The sequence below is a fragment of the Castor canadensis genome, chromosome 1 (assembly GCF_047511655.1).
Source record: "Castor canadensis chromosome 1, mCasCan1.hap1v2, whole genome shotgun sequence".
Taxonomy (NCBI): Eukaryota; Metazoa; Chordata; class Mammalia; order Rodentia; family Castoridae; genus Castor; species Castor canadensis.
In genome coordinates, this window is record NC_133386.1 from 46104708 (window position 1) to 46127178 (window position 22471).

A 22471-nucleotide genomic window follows, 5' to 3' on the forward strand; every position below is an offset into this window, starting at 1 on the left:
AAATCATTTATCATCTCTATTCAGTCATAAAGAATAGGAATGCCACTATGTAACAGAAGTCATCTCACTAATGCACAAGAATGGAAAATCAAGCCAGTTGGTCTAGGCTGAATTGAATTAAATCTTGACCTTGTAAACATTTCCATAGGAGGTAGAACATAGTCATTTGACTTTTTGTCAAATAAAGGATAGTAAACAATGATTCTAAGATCCTAATAAATTAAAGGCATTGTAAAGGCATTAAATATATTTTCTCTTTTTTAGAATCCAAAGGTGAAGGAGCATACAGATTTTCAATAAATTAGAAATATTAAATCTTCATAGTTGTATGTCTAAATCTTCAAATCTCCACCGGTTTCATTAGACAGTGTTTGAAACTATGATTAGTAATGAGATCACATTTTAAACTATTTTGTGAAAGGCAAACTATTGGTACCAGTGACTTGAAAAACAATGTTTAGCCACTGCATAGTCCATATCCTTCACCCTCATGGGAGTTTGAATGAATACATATTAACATAGTAGAGATTTTTAAAGTTTCAATATCACTCAGCATTGCTGGCTTAGGTGCCTCCAGCTGCAGTTCCCATAAACACAGTGTTGATGGGTGGTAAAGAGGACACCATTTCTCTATTGTTTGCTCCATGGGAGTCCAGAGTGTCTTGCGCTGGATACTGACTGGAAGTTCCATACATACACTGGGATGAAGAGGAAGGAATTGGGGTTTGTAAGCTGGAAGCTGGAAGGGAAAATATAATCAGCAACTGAAAATTAATTCACGTATTCTTTTCTCTGCAAGTGTCCCTCACTTTAAGCCTCTGTATGCATTTTTATACATAGCACATGCACATACCTGCTTTAAAATTGAATGCATATGGTTTGTCAGAGCAACCATCTTTTCTTCCACTTTTTCCATTTGTTATTCTCCCAGGTTATTCTTCCATGTATTTTACAGAGGAAACTTCTTTCCATCTGCACCCTTATAATTATAGCTCAGCCTAACCATTTTCTCTTACCTGGACCAACACAGCAGCCTTCTAACTGCTCTCATGACTTTCATCTTTGTCTCACCCTCCCATCTTCCAGAGACCAGCAAGAATGATCTTGCTGAAATGTAAAGCAAAGTACTTCTCTTTTCTCAAATGCTACAATGGCTTCATATATTCTTGGAACAAATCCCAAACTTCTTGGTCTGTTTCATAAAACCCTGCATGAACTGATCCTTGCTTTTTTATTTACTCCACTCTCTCCTTTGTCCATCATGCTCAGATATATTGGCTTTCTTTCTGCCCATGAAATTTTCCAAAGTTGTTCTGATTTCAGAGGCTCTGTAATTGCCTAGCATTCCACCATCATATCTTCATGCTTCAGCTTTCAACTCAAATGTTCCTTCCTCAGCATTCTTTCCCAACCACCCTTCCTAGACTAGGTCCTTCACTATTATCTGCCATTTTAGCTCATATAATCCAACTCAGAGAACCTGAATTTATCATTTTAATGTATTTGTTCATATAGTCCTTGCATTACTCTCTCCTTACTAAATGTAAATTAGTAGCAGGGACTATGGCCTGATTACCTCTGTATCCTCAGAGTCTAACACATACTTGTTCTCAAAAATGTTAATTAACTAGCTCACTGAGTCTATATTTCCCTCATGTATGACTATTGCCATCTCAGTGCTGAAGTGGCATGCTCTCAGTCACTAAGAACCAGGCTTTATATTTAAAGGAGTCTATAGAGGGTCTCAATTTGCCTCATTTTACTTAGTCACTCTATTCCCTGTTTTGACCCTGAAGCCCACTTAGCAATCTGTCAGCCGGCTTTGACAAGTAAAGCTGAGAATCTACCCTACTCCCAACCATGTTCCATCAAAGCTTCCATTATCTCTACAAGTAAACAGAACTAATAGTAACAATAGCAACATGGTACACTTTAGTCTCATGGTGAGGAAATTTCCTGAAGTGGAATTTTCTGCTTCATTAGAGTAACCTAGAAGCGATGACTATTTGCAGATAGCAGGAGATGAGCTTCTAGACTGCTCAGGGAGCATTTGTGATGGTCACAGGAAGGGAAGAAGTACTTCCTATTGAATTATTGGAAAAGTACACTGAATGAGGAGAGGTGGAATTTATCTCATTTTCCTTTATGCTCCAGTTGGGTGTCAATGCTCTTTACTTATGCTAGTCTAAAATCAATTTCATTGAAGATTTCAACATCTTGTATAAACCTTAACACTCTGCCTTGATGCTTAATGAGTATATTGCTTGTGCTGTGATACTTTATTAGCAAGTTCAGAAAATAAATTTATATATAGATTTAGTCACAAAATCTATGGTATTAGTAATAACATATTAATTATTACAGAGTAAGTATATGTGTATATTGAGGGGTTTTGGGGGAGGTTGGTTGGTTGGTTGTTTTTTGGTGCTTGGCATCAAACTCAGGTCCTCGCACATCCTAGGTAAGTGCTCTTCCACTGTGCTAGAAGTCTAGCCCTAAATTTGGTTTTTACTCTTGTTTTCATTCACTGATTTACTGAGTTCCTGCTATATACCAGACACTTTGCTAAGTGCTAGTGATGCATCTGGTATAAGTTGTAGAATTTCTTCATAGGTGAGACTAGAACAGAAAACTGATTGGAAGTAGAAGCTACAATACTTCATGGCAAACTCACTGATTTGCTCACTTTTGTTTCAATTGTATATTACAGAACATTAAAATTAGCACCATTTTCTACAGAGTTGTTCAATCACATTTTATGAAAGGTTGAGAAAATGCAAATAGCTTCCATCACATGATACATTTTTTTAAAACTTGCAGTGGTTTCAGGCACTGATGGATTATGGGGTCCAGATATACCTCTTGGCACTACCAGTGGGTCCAACAATGACCAAGAGAGAATGATATGGTAGAGCACCTGCCTTGCAAGTGTGAAGCCCTAAGTTCAAACCCTAGTACCACCAGAGAGAGAGCAAGAACCAGAATGAAAGCAAGAGCGAGTAAGAGAATAAGAACGAGAGAGAGAGAGAGAGAGAGAGAGAGAGAGAGTGATAAAAAGACATCTTAATTGTCCTTGTGAACTTACTGTCTTTCAGACTGTATTTGACAGGTTATATTAATTTTTGCATACATAATAGATGCCACTATTCTTTTGGGGAAGAATTATAGCTCTAGCAATAGAGCTATAGGTTGCATACTATTTATTTATAGAATGAGAAATGGAAACTGTTACTAACTATATATTCAGTTAAAAAAATATAACCTTGAATCCAAAGTGAAAAATCAACTGTGGGAACATGAATGTGCAGTTTACCCCAAAACATGCTGAATACCTGAGATTCATCATTTTATAAAATGTTTTCAAGAATTACAACAACTTACCTACTACTGGAGTCCGACATGCAACTGGAGATGTGTCTGCATAAAATGAGTTGGTCTGCTTTCTACTGCTGTCATCTAAAATGTTAAGTGGATCGTGGATGTCACTGTAGGGAGGCAGTGAGCGAACGCTGCTGATGACAGAAACATGTTGATTCACCATTGATCCAAGCCTGTGAGCCTCTGGGTAGTTTATATTGCTTCCATAGTATCCTAGAACACAAAGTGATGAGAATGTGCTATTAGCTTATTATAAGAACCATTGTAGGATAGTAAAAATGCCATTAGGTAATTGTGTAGAGCCTTAAAGATATCAAACTGCAAATATTATACCTATCTACTTTTACTAGAGAGCTGGATTTGTGCTTATGTGGTTTTCTGTGTTTTTTAAAAAGGAATCATATTATTAATTTTGAGACACAGATCACATCTTTGCCACCTACACCTTCCTTATCTAAATTGATGAAACCTGCCTATGCAAAAGGAAAAAGCTATTATGCATTTCATATTATACTACTCTTCAAATATTATTCTTATTTACAGGTTCATGCCCATGGAAGAAGGACTGGCCTAACATTTTAGGAAAAAGATGTCAAAGAAGCTATACACAGGCCTATGTTAGTAGCTGGAGTCCATAGGTCTTTCTGTTCCCCTTAACTTCAGCTTATTATTGGCCTAACAGTGAGTACTGTTTTGGTCCCTGTCTTTAAAATCTGCTCTTAGTTCTCTGGAAGAGATATTCTCCACTACAAAATATTTTCAAAGGACATAATATTCTTCTTTGGGCCTATTAAAATTGGTATTAGCATATGGTTTGACATATATATTTTTAATATGTGACATTTAGAAGGGCAACTTTAATTAGAATTAGAATTTTAAAGGTGGGAAAAGTGTCTCAAGAGGTAGAGAACCTGCCTAGCAAGTGAGAGGCCCTGAGTTCAAACCCCAGTACCACAAAAAAAAAAATTAGAATTTTAATTCCTAATTATTATTAGGGAATATCAGCTTTAAATGTCTAAGATTCCGTGATCACTACAAGTCATACATGGATGACACGCTACTTGGTAGAGTTGGAACTCAACTGTCTACTTTTGTTTTATTGTCTTCTCAAAAGCCAGAAAAAAGGTTTTGAAAACTTGATACCATTTGGTGAACTAGAAGGCAGGGTGGCTCCTTGGCAGCTGGCAGCTCCCGCATTGCTCAGGAAATTGAAGCTCCCGGTATTTAAAAACTGCATACTGTGTGCGTCTTGAGCATGTGGGGATGGCCCGTAGCTGGAGGGTGGCCTGGAATTGTATGGAGAACCAGCACAGCTGCCGCTGAAGAAATCTCTAGGAAGCTGCTGTTCAGCCCAGGCCATGCATCGCCCATGCTCCGAGCGATGAGGGTAGAGTCCTGGTGGGGGGTGGGGCTGGGTCCTGAACACAGTCTGATAGTCAGCGCCGGGCCCGTAAAAGTCATGGCTGGCTTGAGCGAGGGCGGGATAATCAGGCTCTGGATGGGTGGAGCGGTGTGGTGGGGCTGCTGGCACTGGGCCCACACCTGGAGGTCTTCCTGCCATTGGCCCTTGGTTAATGACGCTGCCTCGGTTTGCCGTGGCTGGGGAAATAGGTGGCGTCGCCAGATGGCCAGTGCTCTGTGAAAGCTCAATTTGGCCTAGAAACAATTACGAGAGCATCAGTTAGTGGCACAGTAAAGTAAGCGGGCTTGGACTTTCAAAGGTGTTCAAAAGCTCTACTAATATCCTAATTATTCCCGACTTAGTTCCTAGCCTCAAAAATAATGAAACTAGAGAAAATTTAAAATTCAAATTAAGAAATATACACACACACACATACATCCTCAATACAGGCTTATATCACAGAGTAGAGACTTGGAGCTAGTGATTACCATGGAAAGTCTGGGATGGCTTTAGTATTTAACAGGTATGAAGACGGTAGGACTCACATTTGCGAAGGGCAAGGGAGTTTGCTGCTCACATTTTTCCATAGTAAAAAACAAGCTGAATGTGAAACGGTTTTGTCTTAAAGTAAAAGAAAACGCAGTAATGTCAAAATGGCCATGACTTCAAAGCAGTTAAACATATTGTGCACACATCACTGATGAACAATTGTCTCTATGAATGGTGCCAACCACAGTGCCTCTGACTTTCCTTGGCATCACTGAACTATAAGGCCCCACCAGGTTTAATATTCTGACTGGCTAGCCAGGCACCAGTGGCTCACGCCTGTAATCCTAGCTACTGAGGAGGCAGAGATCAGGAGGATTGAGGTTTGAAGCCAGTCCAGGCAAATAGTTCGTGAGACCCTATCTCAAAAATACCCATCACAAAGAAGGGCTGATGGAGTGGCTCAGGGTGAAGGCCCTGAGTTCAAGCTCTAGCACTGAAAAAAAAATTCTGACTGGCCAATGGATTAATGTATCTTAAAGCGTTTTAAAAAAATCATGAGGCAATAAGCAGATATTCTCTAGTACTTAGCTTAAACTACTATACATTCATTTTGACACAAAGGGGATCCTAGACCAAAATGTAAAATAACTGTAATAGATAATCTAAAAAGGTTGAATCCACTTTTTTTTTATGACATTATTGTTGTACTGGGGTACATTGTGACATTTACTAAAGTTCTTACAATATCATTCTCCTTTATGTCCCCTCCCCCTATTCTTGGAATAGTTTCAACAAGTCTCATTTTTCCATTTTCATACCTGAGTACATAATATTTCTACAACATTCACCCTCCTACACCTTTTCTTTATATCCTCTCCCTCCCACTGGTACCAAACTCCCAAGACAGACCTGTTTTACCTTCTTGTTCTTTGTTTTTGAAAAAATGACATTTTTGTCTACTAAAGATAGCTAATACATGGTGTTTCATTGTGACATTTCCATGTATGTATGTATTATAACATGAATTGGTTCATCACCTCTATTTTTCTCCTTTCTACCTGAGTCCCCTTCTTATGATGATTTTAACAGATTTATAGATACAGAAAATTCTATATTCATGAATCCACTTCTTAATAGAGGGGAAATATTATCAAAAGCCACAAAGAAAAAAAAACACCCATTTTTGATTTCAAAGCATCTTAATGATTTTATGTACACCTAATCTAGTTTTTTCTTTTACTAAATGAAGAGAGCTATCTATACATTTTTTTTAAAGACAGTGTCTTACTATGTAGCTCAGATTAGTGGAAGTCACCATGTAGGTTAGGCTGGTGTTGAACTTGTGATCCTCATGCCCTTGCCCTCTGAGAGCTGGGATTACAGGTTTGTATAAGCATGCCTCATACTTCTGATATAACTTATTGTGTTTCAGTGTGTGATACCCATGTTAATAATGGTATTAATAAAAATGTGAATGGTAGTTTCTAACAAATCACAAATATTTTAAATCTTATAAAATTGCAAATAAAGTATTATGTTTTATTACATAAAATATTATAAATCAGTTAAAATAATCCTTTTCTAACCTTGGAATCCGTGGAGGTTAAGAGTTTCATTAAAAACATAGGAATGGGCTCCTCTAAGACAAGTTAAGACTAATAAGCAATTCTTTGTTGCTTCACAGCATACCTGAGAGTGGCATGTTGTCTGTGTTCCCAGCAGGGAATGGGTGCAGAGCAGGGAGTAAGCCTCCAGGTTGACTGGATGACAGAGGAAGGTAGGTTGTCTCCACATTGCTTTCGTTCTTCACAGCATCACTGGAAACTGAGCTCACTTTATTACGATTGGCAAGAAAGCATGAGCTCGGGGAAGCAGTGAAGGCAGCTTTACTTGCATCTGGGAAGATTTTTAAAGTAAGAAAGCTGAGATTACTCCAATATTCCTAGTTGCAAAGGCCAAATAAAACATAGTGAAAATGTCTCATAGTTTAGTAATTAATCTGGAAACTCCTAAGCAATATTTTCCATAGGAAACAAGGCTGGCTGACCTTTGTCCTTGACAGTAGTGCTTTGTGTTACTGTGTGTTTGTGGGTGTAGGTATATTCTGGGGAGCACAAAATAATCCACTCTTGAGTGAACAGTCTTCAAATGCAAGTTTTCACATCCTAGACAGATGTGATTCCTTCATCTTTAAACTCCTATAAAGTTTATTTCTACACCTATTTTTATAGGCAGTATACTATATATGTTATCTTGAACTATAGTTATTTTCTATATTATAGTCACTTCTCAAACTTTATCTAAATTCTCAGAAGTTAGGAACATAAGTTTTTGTAAACATCAAAATTTCCAGTAAAGAATTTTGCCTAATTTATGCATAAATGGAGCAAAAGATAGTGAACCACTAGTGTCAGGAATGATGTTAGTAGCAAAGTGTTTGGAGGAAAACTCTGAGACTATTATAAACCCACTTAACTTGTGTAGTTGTAAATTCTTGAACTTAGGTTTAAACAAAGAAATACGAAAAACATAATAGCTATTTTAAGTTACCAGAATTCTTCATATATTTGTCCAATAAATTCTGTAACTCCTGTTCTTTGTCATTATTAAACTGAGTTTCCATGGCCAGAAGAATATATTCATCAAGAAGCATTCGGATCAAGTGGAAAGAACCTTGTTTATGGATGGGAAAATAAGAAAGGACATGAGGGGAGAGGGAGAGAGAAGGAGAGGGAAAGAGAAAGAGAGAAGTTAAGTTATCTCTGTGACCATCTCACCACACTTTACAAGAAGCAACTGAAATAAACAAATACTTGCTGGACTTTAAATGACCTGCTAAGACCAATATGCTTAACTTGGGTCTCTAATCTTTCTGTGTACTGCCTGCCCAGCTCACTGTGTGTACTGTCCTGCCAGCTCTTTGGCCACTAATTACATCAAAGGAAAATACGGATGAAAGTGAGACATGCTTTATACTTTAAGAGGGCACACATTGGAGTGTGATAAGCTTTAACCTGGGGAGAATGAGCTCTACTCTGCTCTATTTCTGTTTACTTTGTACTAAATAATTAGACAATGGCCAACATGGTCTGAACATTTTATCAAATAAGGTATCTTTTCAGCTTGAAACAAAATATTCTTTGACATTTAAAATAAAAAGCAAAAGAGCAATTTTTGTGTGAAAAATATACTGGAAAAACTAACTTTTAAAAATAATTCAAAAGATTTGCTAACAAGACTTTTTTTTATCATAATAAAGTTGGGCTTCAATGCTATATAATTTGACAAACTTAAAATATGAGCGAGTCTATTTCAAATAATAGACTGAAAGTATTTGCTTATCCTTCCATACAGTTAACAGATTTTAATTGAATCAAACAGAAAATAAAACAGTTTAGTTAATTGTAACCTCTTTTATAATGGGAAGACTTCTTGAATTGTAACTATTAAATATAAAGTATATCCATAAGTTTAGCATGACAAGTTGGAGTCTCAAAAATTTTAGGGAAAAGAAGGCACTCAGTTTTTTAGTAGAATTTGACACAATTTATTTTACGAGTCCTAGTGCTCAGGACAGATCACTTAGAAACTTATGACAATATGTCTTATAAGCTACTCTTTGATTCCTGGAGTACAGCTAAGCAGGTGCCAGCAAAAGATGAAAAATTGCCATATAGTAATGAGTAGTACCTCTAGAAAATAGTGTCTTAATTTTTGTTTGTTTGACAGAAAATTTACCCAAGCAAAGATGGAAGGTAATAATAATAGCTGCTATTCACGAGTGTTTACTGAATACAAGGCAATGCGTCCTCTCATGAAAGTCCCTACACAATTTTAAGAAAAGAATATTCTTCCCTTTCTTAAATGAGCAGACTGGCTTGGGTAAAGCTACAGCCAGAGAGAAGCAGAGTTAGGATTTAACCCTATGTGAGTTCTGATGTTAAAAGCCTGGTTCATAAGTATCATTTTCTACTAAGCCAATATTCAGATATAGTTTGAGAAGTAACAGTGGATAGTAATGTGTTAAAAACTGATAGGAGATCTGACTAGACAATGAATGATATAATTCATGTAAGAAGATTTTTATGAAGCACATAGGATACCAAAACTTGATGCATTGTTTAAGGTGAGATTATGCATTACTCGAGCACCAAAAAAACTCCACTTTAGCAGAAAGTCTTGAGCCCTCTTCTTTAATGATCTTCCATTTTGTTTGCTGGTCTAAAAGTAAAGGAACAACATGAAACTATAAAACCTGTCATTTTATTACTACATGCATCCTATGTTAGATCAAGAGGTAGATAAACTATCTGACAAATGGACAGATGGCATGGTATGATACTTATTTCATCAAATAAAATGACCTGTCCAGAGATTTTAATTTTAGCCTTTCTTTGTTGTCATTTCAAGAGTAATGTCTATTCTATGTAGACATTTATTTCCTAATACAATTAAACAACAAAATAATTTACAAAATAGTTTTATCTTTAATTTTTTGATAGATCTTTAAAAAGAACAGAAGGCAATGTGTGAGATAAAGGTTATATATTTCTGTGAATGATTAACAGACTTTTAAGGTCCTGCATGATAATCTGTTTTCTTTCTAAAAGAAATAAAAGCCCCAGACTATTAACTAGTTTGCTTGATATGGAATGGCCCACACTAACTAATAATGGATATATTTGTCCAATTGAAAGAGTTGAAGAAACCAAACAAGAAATCATTTTTAGAATTCAGAATTGCAAATTGATAAAATCACATTTTCTGTCGGCATTTGTGAAAACTTGCTTTCTAGGAAGGGTAAGGTCATTGTAGTTTCTAAATGTATCTTTCATTAATGATGTTACTCATGTGTAACTATTGACTGATAGGGAATGGATAGCTTTTTGTAGCCCTTAGCTAAAAAAAGGAGAAACAGAATTGAATCTATGCCCAATACTGTCAAGTCTGACATATTCTTAATTTGGGGCTGCCTTATTTGCAGGGCTCCAAAAGCTTTCCAAAGTATTTTCACACATAACCTGCCACCCACCCTCCCATCAGTCAAGAAATTGCAGCCAGTTTAGTGTTAACCCTTACAAAAAATATGTACTTTATGAGCCATCATTAAAACATACCTTAATAACTCTCTGTTCTACTACAGTATCCAACCATTCAATAAAAGCCTCCACAGTGGCATTCTTCTTAAGCAAATCCTTCAGTTCTTGGAACACAGTGATAGAGTCATCTACCAGTTCAAAAAAAAAAAAACATAAGAAAGCAGAATATTGTATCTATTTTGATCCCAAGAGAAAACCTAGAACTATGAATCATTAATAATTTTATAGCATAAAAGAGAAAGATAGGTAAGTTAGGTTAAATGCATAAAAGGAATTAATTTGATATGCTGAGAGCAGTACCAAATATGCTCAGTAGTCTTCAAAATTTTAATCATAAGCATATCTATATGGTATACATTGATGTTTATAAATACTAGAGGAAAGTAAATGAACATAGATGAATATTTATTTTTAACCCAGTGCTTTCATTACATGGAACAGATTAGTTAAAAGCAAATGAATCAATTAAGCTAAGCTCATTGATTTCCTACTTTGTAAATGGTTCTTTATCTTCAGCAGATAAAATTCTGTGGCAAAAAAATAAATAAAATTCTGCACTTCAGAATTGAGCCATTTACATGTATACCTTCTGTTATAAACTTTAAAGGAGACTGTAAGATGGTTCATTTCATGGAAGAGTCTAGAGTTTACTGAATAGTAAAAAGTAATGACATTTTATGTTAAGAAAGAAAAGGTGCAGCTGGTGTTGAGCCCAGAGAGCAGTCCATTGTTTATTCTATACCCTATGGGAGGCTGCAGGTTTTTTATTCTTTTTAGAAAGAAAGGGAGGGGAAAATAGTGAGCTGTTATCCTTTGGAAATCAATCCAAGTTGTCTAATCATGCATATTTTCACTTGGTAAACTCCATGTAATAGCCAAACCTGACTAGAATCTCTACTTTGTATAATGCACTGAGATACCATTTTGATGTGTATCATACACTGCATGGTGACAAAAGGGAAAAACACATGAAAATTTGTATGTATGTAACTGAAAAAAAAAACTCACGAAACTCAAAGCCCTTTTGAATATTTCCAGTTTATTTATGTTTTGGTTATTTGGTTGTCTAGAACAATGAGATTAAGATTACTTTTATTTTCCCCAATATTTGTTTTATTTTCCCCAATATTTGTTGTATTTTCCAGGTTTCCATGCTGAGTAAAGTAGAGGACAGGTTTTTGTTTGTTTTTTTTTAATTAAAAATGTTTCAATAAACAGAGTTTCTCAAACAGATGTGATTTTGTAGCCTGGAGAGATTGGGCAGTCTGTTGACATTTTTGGTTGTCCTTTGGGGGAATCCCAGCACTGGCAGCTAGTGAGCAGGGGTCAAGGATGCTGCTGAACCTCCTAGAATGTATGGCACAGGCCCCACAAAGAAGTTATCTTGTGGAAAATATCAATAGTGCCAAAGTTAGGAAAACCTGTTCTTAATAAAGAAAACAGACTTACGTTCACTGTAGAGGTCAGACTCGGTGTCTGTGCTGCCTGAAATGGTAAGAAGGGCCTGAGATCCAATACTATTCAAATCAACCTTTTCAATATCAGATACCATAGAATTCACAACATGCTGGTCAAAGAGAGCTGGTCTGGCAATCTGCACAGAGAAAATAAAGCAGACACTAAACTATATCATTTATAGTCTATCAACATGAAACTTTTAGCTTCAAGAAAAACAGTTTCTTAAGAAAAAGAATCATTAATAATTACTTTTATTTTAAAATTAAAAGCAATAGCCAAAACTCATGACCACCTTTGATAAAATTTCATTTTATTTTTGGATTTAGACAATAAAATGAATTTTTTTTGTTCATGGTCACAAAATTAGGATTTTAAAATATCACATTTCTTATCTTAGCCAGTTCTTCAAAATTTAGGGAACTAAACACATTTATAAAGCAAATCATCATTTAGGGCAGTGAAGGTTTATTTAACAATATATGGTATTTTTAAAATAAGAGTTATGCTTGTTCCTCACTATTTAAGGGAGCCATAATTAGTAGCAGTTAGTGTGTTGGGTTTGTGGGTTTGATAACATTTTGACACCTTTAATTTGGATTCACTTTATATTGATTTATTTTCACTTTTTATTCTGAAATAATGTAAATCATAGATAAGTTGCAAAGATAGTGCAGAAAAGCTCCCCATACCTCCATCCATCTTCTTATCATATTCTATAAGCATTGCATATTCCCCAAATCAGGAAATTAACATCTGTATAACACTAACTACACTATAGAAGTAATTCAAATTTCACCAGCTTTTCCAGTAACATTCATTCTCACTTCTAGTATTTGCTGTCAGATAACACATCGCATTTTGTTGTTGTCTACTACGTTCCCTTCAATCTGTGAAAGATCCTCAGTCTTTCCCTTATCAGAAAATGCATTTTGATTTGATGACTCAAAGAGTCTCAGTTGACCCACGTACCTGAGCAAGATGTAAGAAAGATGTTTGTCGCTTCAGAGAAGATACGAATCTCCGCACAATGGGTATTTTCTTGTCTGTTAGGGCTTCTGGCAAGTTTTCCAAGGATGAAACAACCCATTGTTCCCAATTTTTAGCAAAATTTCTTATGTCTGCTAATAAGCTACAAAGAAAACTATTTGTTAATGCTACATTGTTCCAAAATAGAATGAGTAAGTGCATTTAATGGAGATATTCTATTAGTCTATGCTTCTGAAAGCATGAAAGCATAGATTTGAAGTCAGAGAGGTTCAGCCCATGGTTGCCATTTATTATCTTGATCAAAATATTCAATTTCCTTAAACTCATATTTCCTCTGGGAATATATGGGAATAAAAATAGTGTCTCATCACAGGATTATTGTGAGGAATATATGAAATAATTCAGGAAAATGTCAGGGAAAATCCTGGAATGGAGTAATCAATAAAATATTTTATTAGTAATAAGTCATGATTCAATTGTTTTCTATAAAATATATTTCTGAGAAAATATAAGTGTATGCTTGATGTTGCATGTCTTGGCTTCTTAAGAGAAACCATGTTGGGATCATAAGATTTCATGAGTTTAACTCTGGTTTTACTAGCATATTCTTTTTTTTCCTTCCTGGAAAGATTGTGAACCTTTGACCTGGACAAATCCCAGGACAGGTACAACTGCATCAGGGATATAAGGAGGAGCATACTCTTAAAATCCAAATGAAATTTTGTGAGATGAATTATCAAAAGCATACTAATTAATTACAGGCCCAACTTAGAAAATTTCAACTGTTGGATGTGAATATATTTTAAGAGCATACAAACATTTAAAAATCAATCTAAAATCCTCAGATCTATGTCAACAAAACAACTCTAAACATACTTGGGGTAGTGCATATGTTGGGGAGCAGTGAAATGGTTCAGGAAAAAGAGCAAGAAGTTTGGGGTCAAAATCTAGCTCTACTTCTTACTAATTAGCTGATATGGAAAGATAAAGTAATTTATTTCTGCTCTCAGTTTCTTCATTTGATTATTTCTGGTTCATAATAAGTACTCTAGACAGAGTGAAGGGGAAAGCAGAGGGTAATGGGGGATATGATCAAAGTACATTATATGGATGAATGAAAATATAATGAAACCCATAAAATTACTAAAAATGGAGAGAGGGATAGGAAAGAGTAATAGGGGGTTAAGATGATCAAAGTAATTATATGTATGTTGGAAACATCACAATGAAATCCCTTTATACAATTAATATATGCTAATCAAAACAGTAAGATGATAGGTTTTTAAAAAAAGAAAAACAATTATTTAATAACAAGTAATTGGTTAAAGCTAGTGTTCTTTGAATGATGGAAATTTATTTCACCACTTAGAAAGGTAATATGGTGGGGTGTAGCTCAGAGGTGAAGCATGTGCCTAACATGCATGGGGCCCTGGGTTCTATATCTAGCACTGCAAAAAAAAAATTAATGTTGATCTGTGTTTATTGATTTGGACAACTCATACTCCAGACTCCAGTTCCCTTTTTCATGTATTTACAGATATTCCTAGAAACAGTCTGTGAGATAATAATTTAAGACATTAAAAACACGGTGAGATTGAGAAGGTTTTTAAAAATATGTGCATGTATGATTTTTATTCTCTACAATGAAACTTTCAGGCTTGTAGAAGTCACATGAACAAATTTATATAAACTCTCAAACACTAATATGTGTTAATATGGCTAGATACTATTATCATTTAAAATGGTCACGTAACCAGGTGTTTGCTACTTTGCTATGACCCCGGAACTATCAGGTATACACAATTCAGAGTACAGATTAGATGTTTAAGGACTGAAATTTATAATTTAAAAAACCACTGAATAGGCCAATACTGTGATATAACTAAATAAAATAGTCTATAGTAAAAGATAAACTATAACCAAAATTAATTGAATACCAATTATGTACAGCCCTAAATGAATTTGTGTCTACCCAGTACTAAAATAACTTCCATTATTTCATTAGACTTTATTTTCATGGGAAAATTTGGCTCTTTTATTCAAGTTTCTACTGTTCTCACATTGGAAAGGCTTTCTTTGTGAAAATTTTTCAGGTATTTCAATAAATTATTTGAGTTCTTTTTTGCTTATTTGTTAAAAGAAGATAGAAGTTACACTATGCCACTTCCTCATGTTGCAATTAAGGTTAATAATAAAAATATATTAATTTTCTTCATAGTTTTTATTATTGTGATTGTCTATCAATTATCCCTATGAGTTTCCTCCAGCTAGTTTCCATTTAAGAACTTTTTTAGTACATTGAAGGTCAATGACACTTAATTACCTATTTTTGGCTTCAGCAGCCCTCAACTGAGGGATTACAAGTTTTTATTCTGCCCATTTTTTTTCACTTACAAGGTCTGAGAAACATCTACTGCTGATGGTACAAAGAGACAGAAGTAGAAAAATATTCTTCTTCATAAATGAATGAATGGCTACTTGTTTTCCTTAAACATAATGACTGGAAAGTGACCCTAAATCATGCCTATCAGAAGCTATCTTATTTATTAACTAAACATACCTTTCTGGCATTTCTTGCATTGTTGCAGGAATGAGTACATCTGTAAGAACCTTAAACACAACAAAAGAGAGTTATCATAAATCTTTACCGTTTATATAGAAAGACACATTCATCAATTACTTTTTCTTCTTAGCTTCCTGGAGAATAATATAATTCCTTTCTGAAGCTATAATTTTTCACTAAAATGAACAGATGTATTTGTAGTATGTGAAACAACAAAGCAAAGGACAGTATTGTGTATGCCCCTAATGCTAATTACCAATGGACTGGCTGTAGTAATTATGTACTGTTTTATTGACTAGAAAGTCACCAAGTGGCTTCTAATGAAGATCTTCAAGAAGCTTATTTTATACTTTTGAATTTACAACACTCACTGTGTGTTCTGTGTCTACCATGAGGAAGAGAAACTAAGGTTATTTAAAAATTAAAACTCAGGGCCAGGCATGGTGGTTTACACCTGTAATTCCAGCTACTAGAGAGGTGAAGATCAAGAGGATTGCAATTCTACCCAACCTGGGCAAAAACAGTTAGTGAGATCCCCATCTCAACCAATGGCTGGGTGTGGTGACAAGTGTCTACCATTCCAGCTAAGCAGGAAGCATAAATAGGAAGATGTGGTCTAAACTGATGGGGCAAAAATGGGAAACCATATCTGAACACAACTAAAACAAAAAGGGCTGGATATGTGGCTCAAGCTGTAATGCACCTGCCTAGCAAGAGTGAAGCCCTAACAAAACAAAATCACACTTAATCTCAGGATTTTTGTGTTGGGCTCAAAAATAATAGATCTTTCTTGGGGGAAGGGAAGTATGTTTCAAGGGTATTCTTAGAAGAGCTGAAACAGCTTTGCTTTGATGGTTATATGAGTGTGAATGAGTCTCAGGTCTTTTCTGTACTTACTTGGAACTACCTCTGTTCCTACTTCTGGTTGCTTTTCAAGTTTTAAGTAGTACAGACAATTAGTACAAACTGAATCTTTTCTCTGTAAATATTAGCATTTATTCAATCCAGAAAGAAAATCCTTCCTCACCTTTATCCTTCTTCAACTTTAGCTTGAACTAAAAGGCAGATAACATCTTGTACATAGTCCTCCACTCTCTTTTTCTGTGATGAGGACCGAACAGTGGATGAAAACATGGCTCCCTCATTCTCTATGCCTTAAGCCAATCTGTCAGTTCTTGGTTTGCAGAGTTGCTTCTGGAAAGTCTACCTCACTTCTGCTTTACTTTTCTGCAAAGCTGAGAACCCAAGAGCGGCACCTGATTTGCTCAATAGGTTTGGGTTTTCTTGCCAACTCAGGTTTTTTTTTTTTAATTAAAGCTTTGGTTTTTTCCTCTTTACAATTTGGTAGATGGGTGCAACAAAAACCACTTTAAAGTGCCCAGATTGCGATGTAATTTTATCCCTCCCTTTGGACCTTATTGCTGCTCAACCAGGGAAGAGACTATTTTCTTCTTTCCCACTAAACCTTTGGCTGGAAGGCCAAACAGCTCTTCTTTACTCAGGATGTCTTCTTGAGTCTCCTGAAGACATTCATGGAATCTTACTTGGTTAAAAATATAATTGGACATTAATGCATCGAAGCTAGAGGTTCTCAAGATTTTTAAGTTATTAATCCTACAAGGGAAGCTAACTCTGTTCTTCTCCCAAACACTGATACTGTAAAATATCCATTGTATCGTTTTAATCTGAAAACACCTTAAAGAGTTAATAAAAATTAAGTAAATCATATATTAGTGAGTATGTCACTTTTAGAATGATTCTTAGCTATAAACAGACACTGAATTTGCTTTACTTAATATGTTTCTTTTAAGCTACATATACTTCTAAGCATGCACTATGATGTTGCTTGTTTTCTTATCAGAAAAATGATAGTGTATCTCCAGACAGGAAAAACAAACTTATTATAAATACATTGCAAGAATTTAGAAAGAATGCCATTTAAAGAAATCAATGGTTTGCATTTAAGATGTTCCAAGTTGCTCACCTTGTAAAGAATTGAGTCGCAAACACAGAAAATGTCAATGATGACAGGGTTCTCAAGTAAGGGAAGAAGATGATCAGGCATTCCTTGCCAGAAGTGTAGTAAGAAATGCTGGATCTAGGTGCAGAGTAAAGAACACATATGTTAAGATTTCCCCTTAAAATAAACTCATTATGAACTGGATGTGAAAGTGTGTGTAATATAGGTAAGAAAGTGTTCTTTGTCACCCTTACCTCTTCAAAGTTCCCATTAATTGCATTATCCAGGATGCACTGGCAGTGAGTTTTGTACATCATTATGAGAGTATCGACCTATTTCAAGGAAGAAAAAGCTTGACCAAAGTATCCTTTGATATTGCTTTCACTTGTTCATTCATGCCACACAGATTTTTAACCTCCTATAGTATACCAGGTACTATGTTCAATGCTGAGGACTCAAGAATAAAGGGAAAATCTTTATTTCAAGGAACTTACTGCATTGTGAAGGAAGAAAGTCAAGTAAATTGATGACACTATGGTATGATAAGAGAAGTGAAAAAATGTAGTTGTGCCTGGAGCTGTCAGTCAAAGCAACAACATCCTAATTTTCTGCCTAATAAAAAATGTCCATGTATTGGACATTGAGCATAAGGCAGTAAAATACACCAATTCTTCCCAATTAAGTGGATGTGTGGAACTCAGTGGGTTCAAGTTTTGGTTTTGGAATCAGCTGAACTTGGGTGCACAGCTTCACTGCAACCTGACCAGCTGTGATTGCACAAATTGCTTTATCTCTGAGCTCCATGCCCTTTATCTTTAAGTAGGTAATAATAACATTGCTCATATGATGTTAAAAATCACATAAAGTAAGATGTGAAATACATAGAACTGTGCAGTAGGTAACACCTTAACTAAATATTATTTATAATGCACAAAAGTAGCCAATGATGCATTTATAAAAAGAAGTTTTAAACCTTTTTTACTATTGTTTAATTGCAATGTTAAATGAAATTCACATAATGCTTTTATAACATAATTTGGCATTACTTTTTTATATTTTCTTTTGTAATTTATTTATTATTATTATATTATTGTTGTACAGGGGGTGCATTGTGACATTTACAAATATTCTTACAACATATCATAGTTGAATTCACCCCCTCCATCATTCTCCTTTATTCCCCCTCCTCCCATTCCTGGAATAGTTCCAACAGATCTCATTTTTTAATTTTCATACATGAATATATAATATTTCCACCATATTCACCCTCCCACATCTTTTTCTTATATCCTCCCCCTCCCACTGGTATCAACCCCACACAGGACCTGTTTTACCTTCCTGCTCTCCAGTTTTGAAAAAAGGTGGTTTCATTTGTTTAAGGTAGCTATACAATGAGTCTCACTGCGACATTTTCATGAATTATTATTATAACCCGAATTTGTTCATCCCCTCTATTTTTCTCCTTTCAGTGTCCATTGTGAACATCATGAGCTGTCTCTATCACTACGTTACTGTGGATATTTGGATCGCAGTTTCAAAAGTTTTAAACTGCTGGACTGGGGATGTAGCTCAGTAGTAGAGTGTTTTAGCATGCATTGGATCCCGGGTTCAAACCTCAGCATTCCAATTTTTTTTTAATTTGTAAAAATAAATCTGTAATCCCAGCTACGTGGGAGGCATAGGTAGCAGGATCGCCATCAGATGCAAAAATAAGAGATTCTATTTAAAAAATAACTAAAGCTAACTAAAGCAAAAAAGGGCTTGGGGCATGACTCAAGTGGTAGAGGGCTTGCCTGACAAGCATGAGGTCAAAAACCTGAGTACTGCCAAAAATAAATAAAAATAAAAGTAAAAAGTTTTAAACATATTCTAAAATTTGTAATGGCTTAAAACCAGATAATATTCTAGTAACTTAGCACTATTCAAACTAAAATCTTTATTTTATATACTAGAAATGTCCCTACCTGTAACTGTAATATTTGTGAAAAGACACATAGCTTCAATGTTAAAAATGAAAGCTTTGCCTTTGGTTATGCAGATTTAAATCCTAGTTCTCATCTGCTACATACTTGCTATGTGGTGTTGGGAAAGCTACTTAATATTTGTGTGCTTTAGTTTTCTCATCTGTGGAACTTATTTGACATCTCAGTAACTATATAATAAGATTGTTGTGAGGTGTAAGCAAATTAACACAAGTAAAATCATTGGAATAATCTATAGAAATTGATGGATATCAGCTACTTAGAACCCAACAGCATTTATAGGGGTGGTGGGCTGTCCTGTCCTACCTCTTTGAATTTCAGTGACAGCTCACATCCTTAGGTCCAACTCACAGCTAAATAGTGATGACATGCATATTACCAATCTCTTCCCAGGGAGGCTTGCTGACTACAGGACACCTCTACAAGATTTGTTACTATCAATGCAAATGAAACTTGCTCTTTAGGCAAGAGTTATATTTTAAATGGATCACCAAGACATACTTTTCAAATGAGAACAAGGGCAACATGGAAGGGCCTTAAAATCTACTAAAGTAAAAATAAGCTGTTTTCTTCACAAGTAACACTTTGTGTCAAAGTGTACTGCTTTTTATACACAAATCATCAATAAATTTTAATTGCAGCTTACTTGCATTCCTAAACACAATTTGACTTCACTTTCTGAGAGTAGACAGCACTTTGGAGAAGGCAGGGCAGAGGCCAGGCTCTGTTCCATTATAGAAAGTGAGCATGTAGTGATGTGTGAATTCAGAAGCTTTGGCCACTATGTATCTCTAGGGTCAGCTTCTCACTGAGCAGTGTCCACTCTTTTAGCCTTAATGAAATAGGTACTTCAATTGCTTAGCTTCAGCTTCACCATCTCTTTCCGGGAGTTGGCTACTGGCTAAGGAAGGTGAAAAGGTTAAGCTGTCCCTAAGGGACAAAGAAGAGTGTCAATCCTGGTGCTCATGAGGGAGCCTACTGGGAATGAACTTAGAAGCCAGGGTTTATTTAAGCACCTTGGTATCCCCATGAGAAATGATCTAGCAGACTTTCAAGCTGACAAGGAAGGAGTTCCTTAGAGGCCAGCAGAGAAACAGAAATAAACTATTGGAGCATATTCCCCACCTCTCTATTTTTGTCACTTTCTCTTTCTCTCTCTCTCTCTGTCTCTCTCACTTTCTCTCTCTCTCTCTCTCTCTCTCTCTCTCTCTCTCTCTCTCTCTCACACACACACACACACACTAGGTATATTTACACAGTAAACATCTTCGTGATATGTTGGAATATAAGCAATATTCTCCACAAAAAGTAACCCAACGATACCTCTCTTAAAGAACTGAGGCCCCCTGATTTTCACAGGTTTCCCTACAAACTGCCACCCATTAACATTTACTGGCAATTCCTCAAGTATGAAGTCATAATGTCACACATTATATCTACAAACAAAATGTGAGATAATCTTGAAAATTGTGATTGGAGAAGATAGCAGAAGGCAGTGGACATACTTCAGGACACTTACTTGGGTTCAGCATCTGAGAATTATCTTCAATACTTTGCCTGTTCTTAACTGTCATAGTATGTCTGTTATCACAATGAACCCTGTAAGTTACAGTTGCTCTGCATCTCCATTTAGCTATCAATAGATTTTTTTAAAATCCATATGCTATTATTATTTCGTTTCTACAAAAATATCATTGCTAAAGAAATACACCTCAAGAATATGAATTAGCTCAATATTCTGTGAAAGATGTTTTCATCAAATGCTAATTAAAATGATCTTAGTTGAAAAAACATATCATATGTTTATTAACTCTGAATAATAGCTTCTGCTATGAAACAGCCAAAAGACCCCCAACAAATGAATCCAGAAGTACAGATACTGAAAAGGACATGGCCTTAGATTTTACTACATAAGCACTGAAAAGTTATACTGGGGATAATTTATAAACTTAATCTAATGAAATGTTTCTTTGTCAACCTTTAAAAGACTTGCAAACGTAGGAAAGTGCATAATTTTAGACGTTAAAGGAGACTTGGTGCCATCTTGTGTAGTCCTTGCATTCTCTAGGAATCTCCCACTCAGGGCTAGGAACAGATTCTGTCCTAGAAAGATGCTTGATGACTGTTTACTGTAATAAAATGAAGTTCACTGAAAACATAAAGCTTAGAATTGAAAATAAACCACATGCAATAGACATATTCTATTATTTTCTTTCTCAACATAAAGTTTTAAATAAAAAAAATCTTTAGTCTTTTAAGGTTGAGTTTTACCCTTCTGATTACATACTATCATAGAGATGGTAAATAATTAATTGAAAAGTGTTTAATCAATGTTAGTAAACGTTTGTCTCTCCTATAAATCAGTCAATTCTATTTGGTTGTGCAGATTTCTGTCTGCTTCCTGCAAGTGCCATGAAATCCCCAGGAGAAGGATATCAGGAAATCAATAGAGAAGTATCTTTAATTGATACCTTGTCCTTAGAAATGCATCCTTGGTACACAAGGTGTTGAGCGCTGGGGAATTCTGGAAGAAGTGTTCCCGTTTTTGAGCTAAGCGAATATTTACGAGTAAAACCACCCTATAATTTAGAAAAAAAAAAAAGAATTAAGTCACTATCAACTACGTGGATCCAAAATATTACTCTAATAAGATAGAAAATCATATGATTTCATTTTCCATTACCCTACATATTAGATTTGGGCAAACTGTTTAAGCTATTAAACTGAGTAACCTAGAGAAGTCAGACAAATTGTTCCCAAACCTTATCTAGCTTTGTCATCACAATATTTTTCTTATCACTGTGGATTTTAGTTTTGAATGTTTGCCAATTTTCACAACTAATAGAGATTAAATTGAAATTCAAATTGCTAATAGCATAAATTTGGGATAAACCTACTGTTGGAATTAGAATTATTTTTATTCTAATAGAGGACAAGAAATTATCAAATTTAAGCTCTTTACTTACAAATTTGGTGAATGAGATGATGGGAAGTACATTAATTTATTCAGAATTAGAGGTAAATAGATAATTACTGGTAAAATCTTGATTACAGTCAAAGTCTACTGAATTCCAAAGCAATAATCTAGATTATTTATATCAACTTTTCCCTGCCCTAACTTTAGATATTTGTTGTTCATTTATGTCTCTTAGG

General features: G+C 35.2%; 1 protein-coding gene across 1 annotated transcript in view; it reads right to left on the reverse strand.

Annotated features, from left to right (window-relative positions):
- Nucleotides 1-563: 563 nt before the first annotated feature.
- Rfx6 (regulatory factor X6) overlaps nucleotides 564-22471 on the reverse strand; it is a 51910-nt gene continuing 30002 nt past the window's right edge. Inside the window, exons 7-19 of the mRNA XM_020151477.2 lie at nucleotides 21790-21897; nucleotides 17591-17668; nucleotides 17361-17474; nucleotides 15374-15423; nucleotides 12796-12955; nucleotides 11818-11962; nucleotides 10387-10496; nucleotides 9373-9490; nucleotides 7820-7942; nucleotides 6959-7165; nucleotides 4522-5034; nucleotides 3382-3591; nucleotides 564-739 (exon numbers count right to left, since the gene is read on the reverse strand). Coding sequence (XP_020007066.1) covers nucleotides 564-739; nucleotides 3382-3591; nucleotides 4522-5034; nucleotides 6959-7165; nucleotides 7820-7942; nucleotides 9373-9490; nucleotides 10387-10496; nucleotides 11818-11962; nucleotides 12796-12955; nucleotides 15374-15423; nucleotides 17361-17474; nucleotides 17591-17668; nucleotides 21790-21897 — 2112 coding nt within the window. The remainder of the gene's footprint in view (nucleotides 740-3381; nucleotides 3592-4521; nucleotides 5035-6958; nucleotides 7166-7819; nucleotides 7943-9372; nucleotides 9491-10386; nucleotides 10497-11817; nucleotides 11963-12795; nucleotides 12956-15373; nucleotides 15424-17360; nucleotides 17475-17590; nucleotides 17669-21789; nucleotides 21898-22471) is intronic.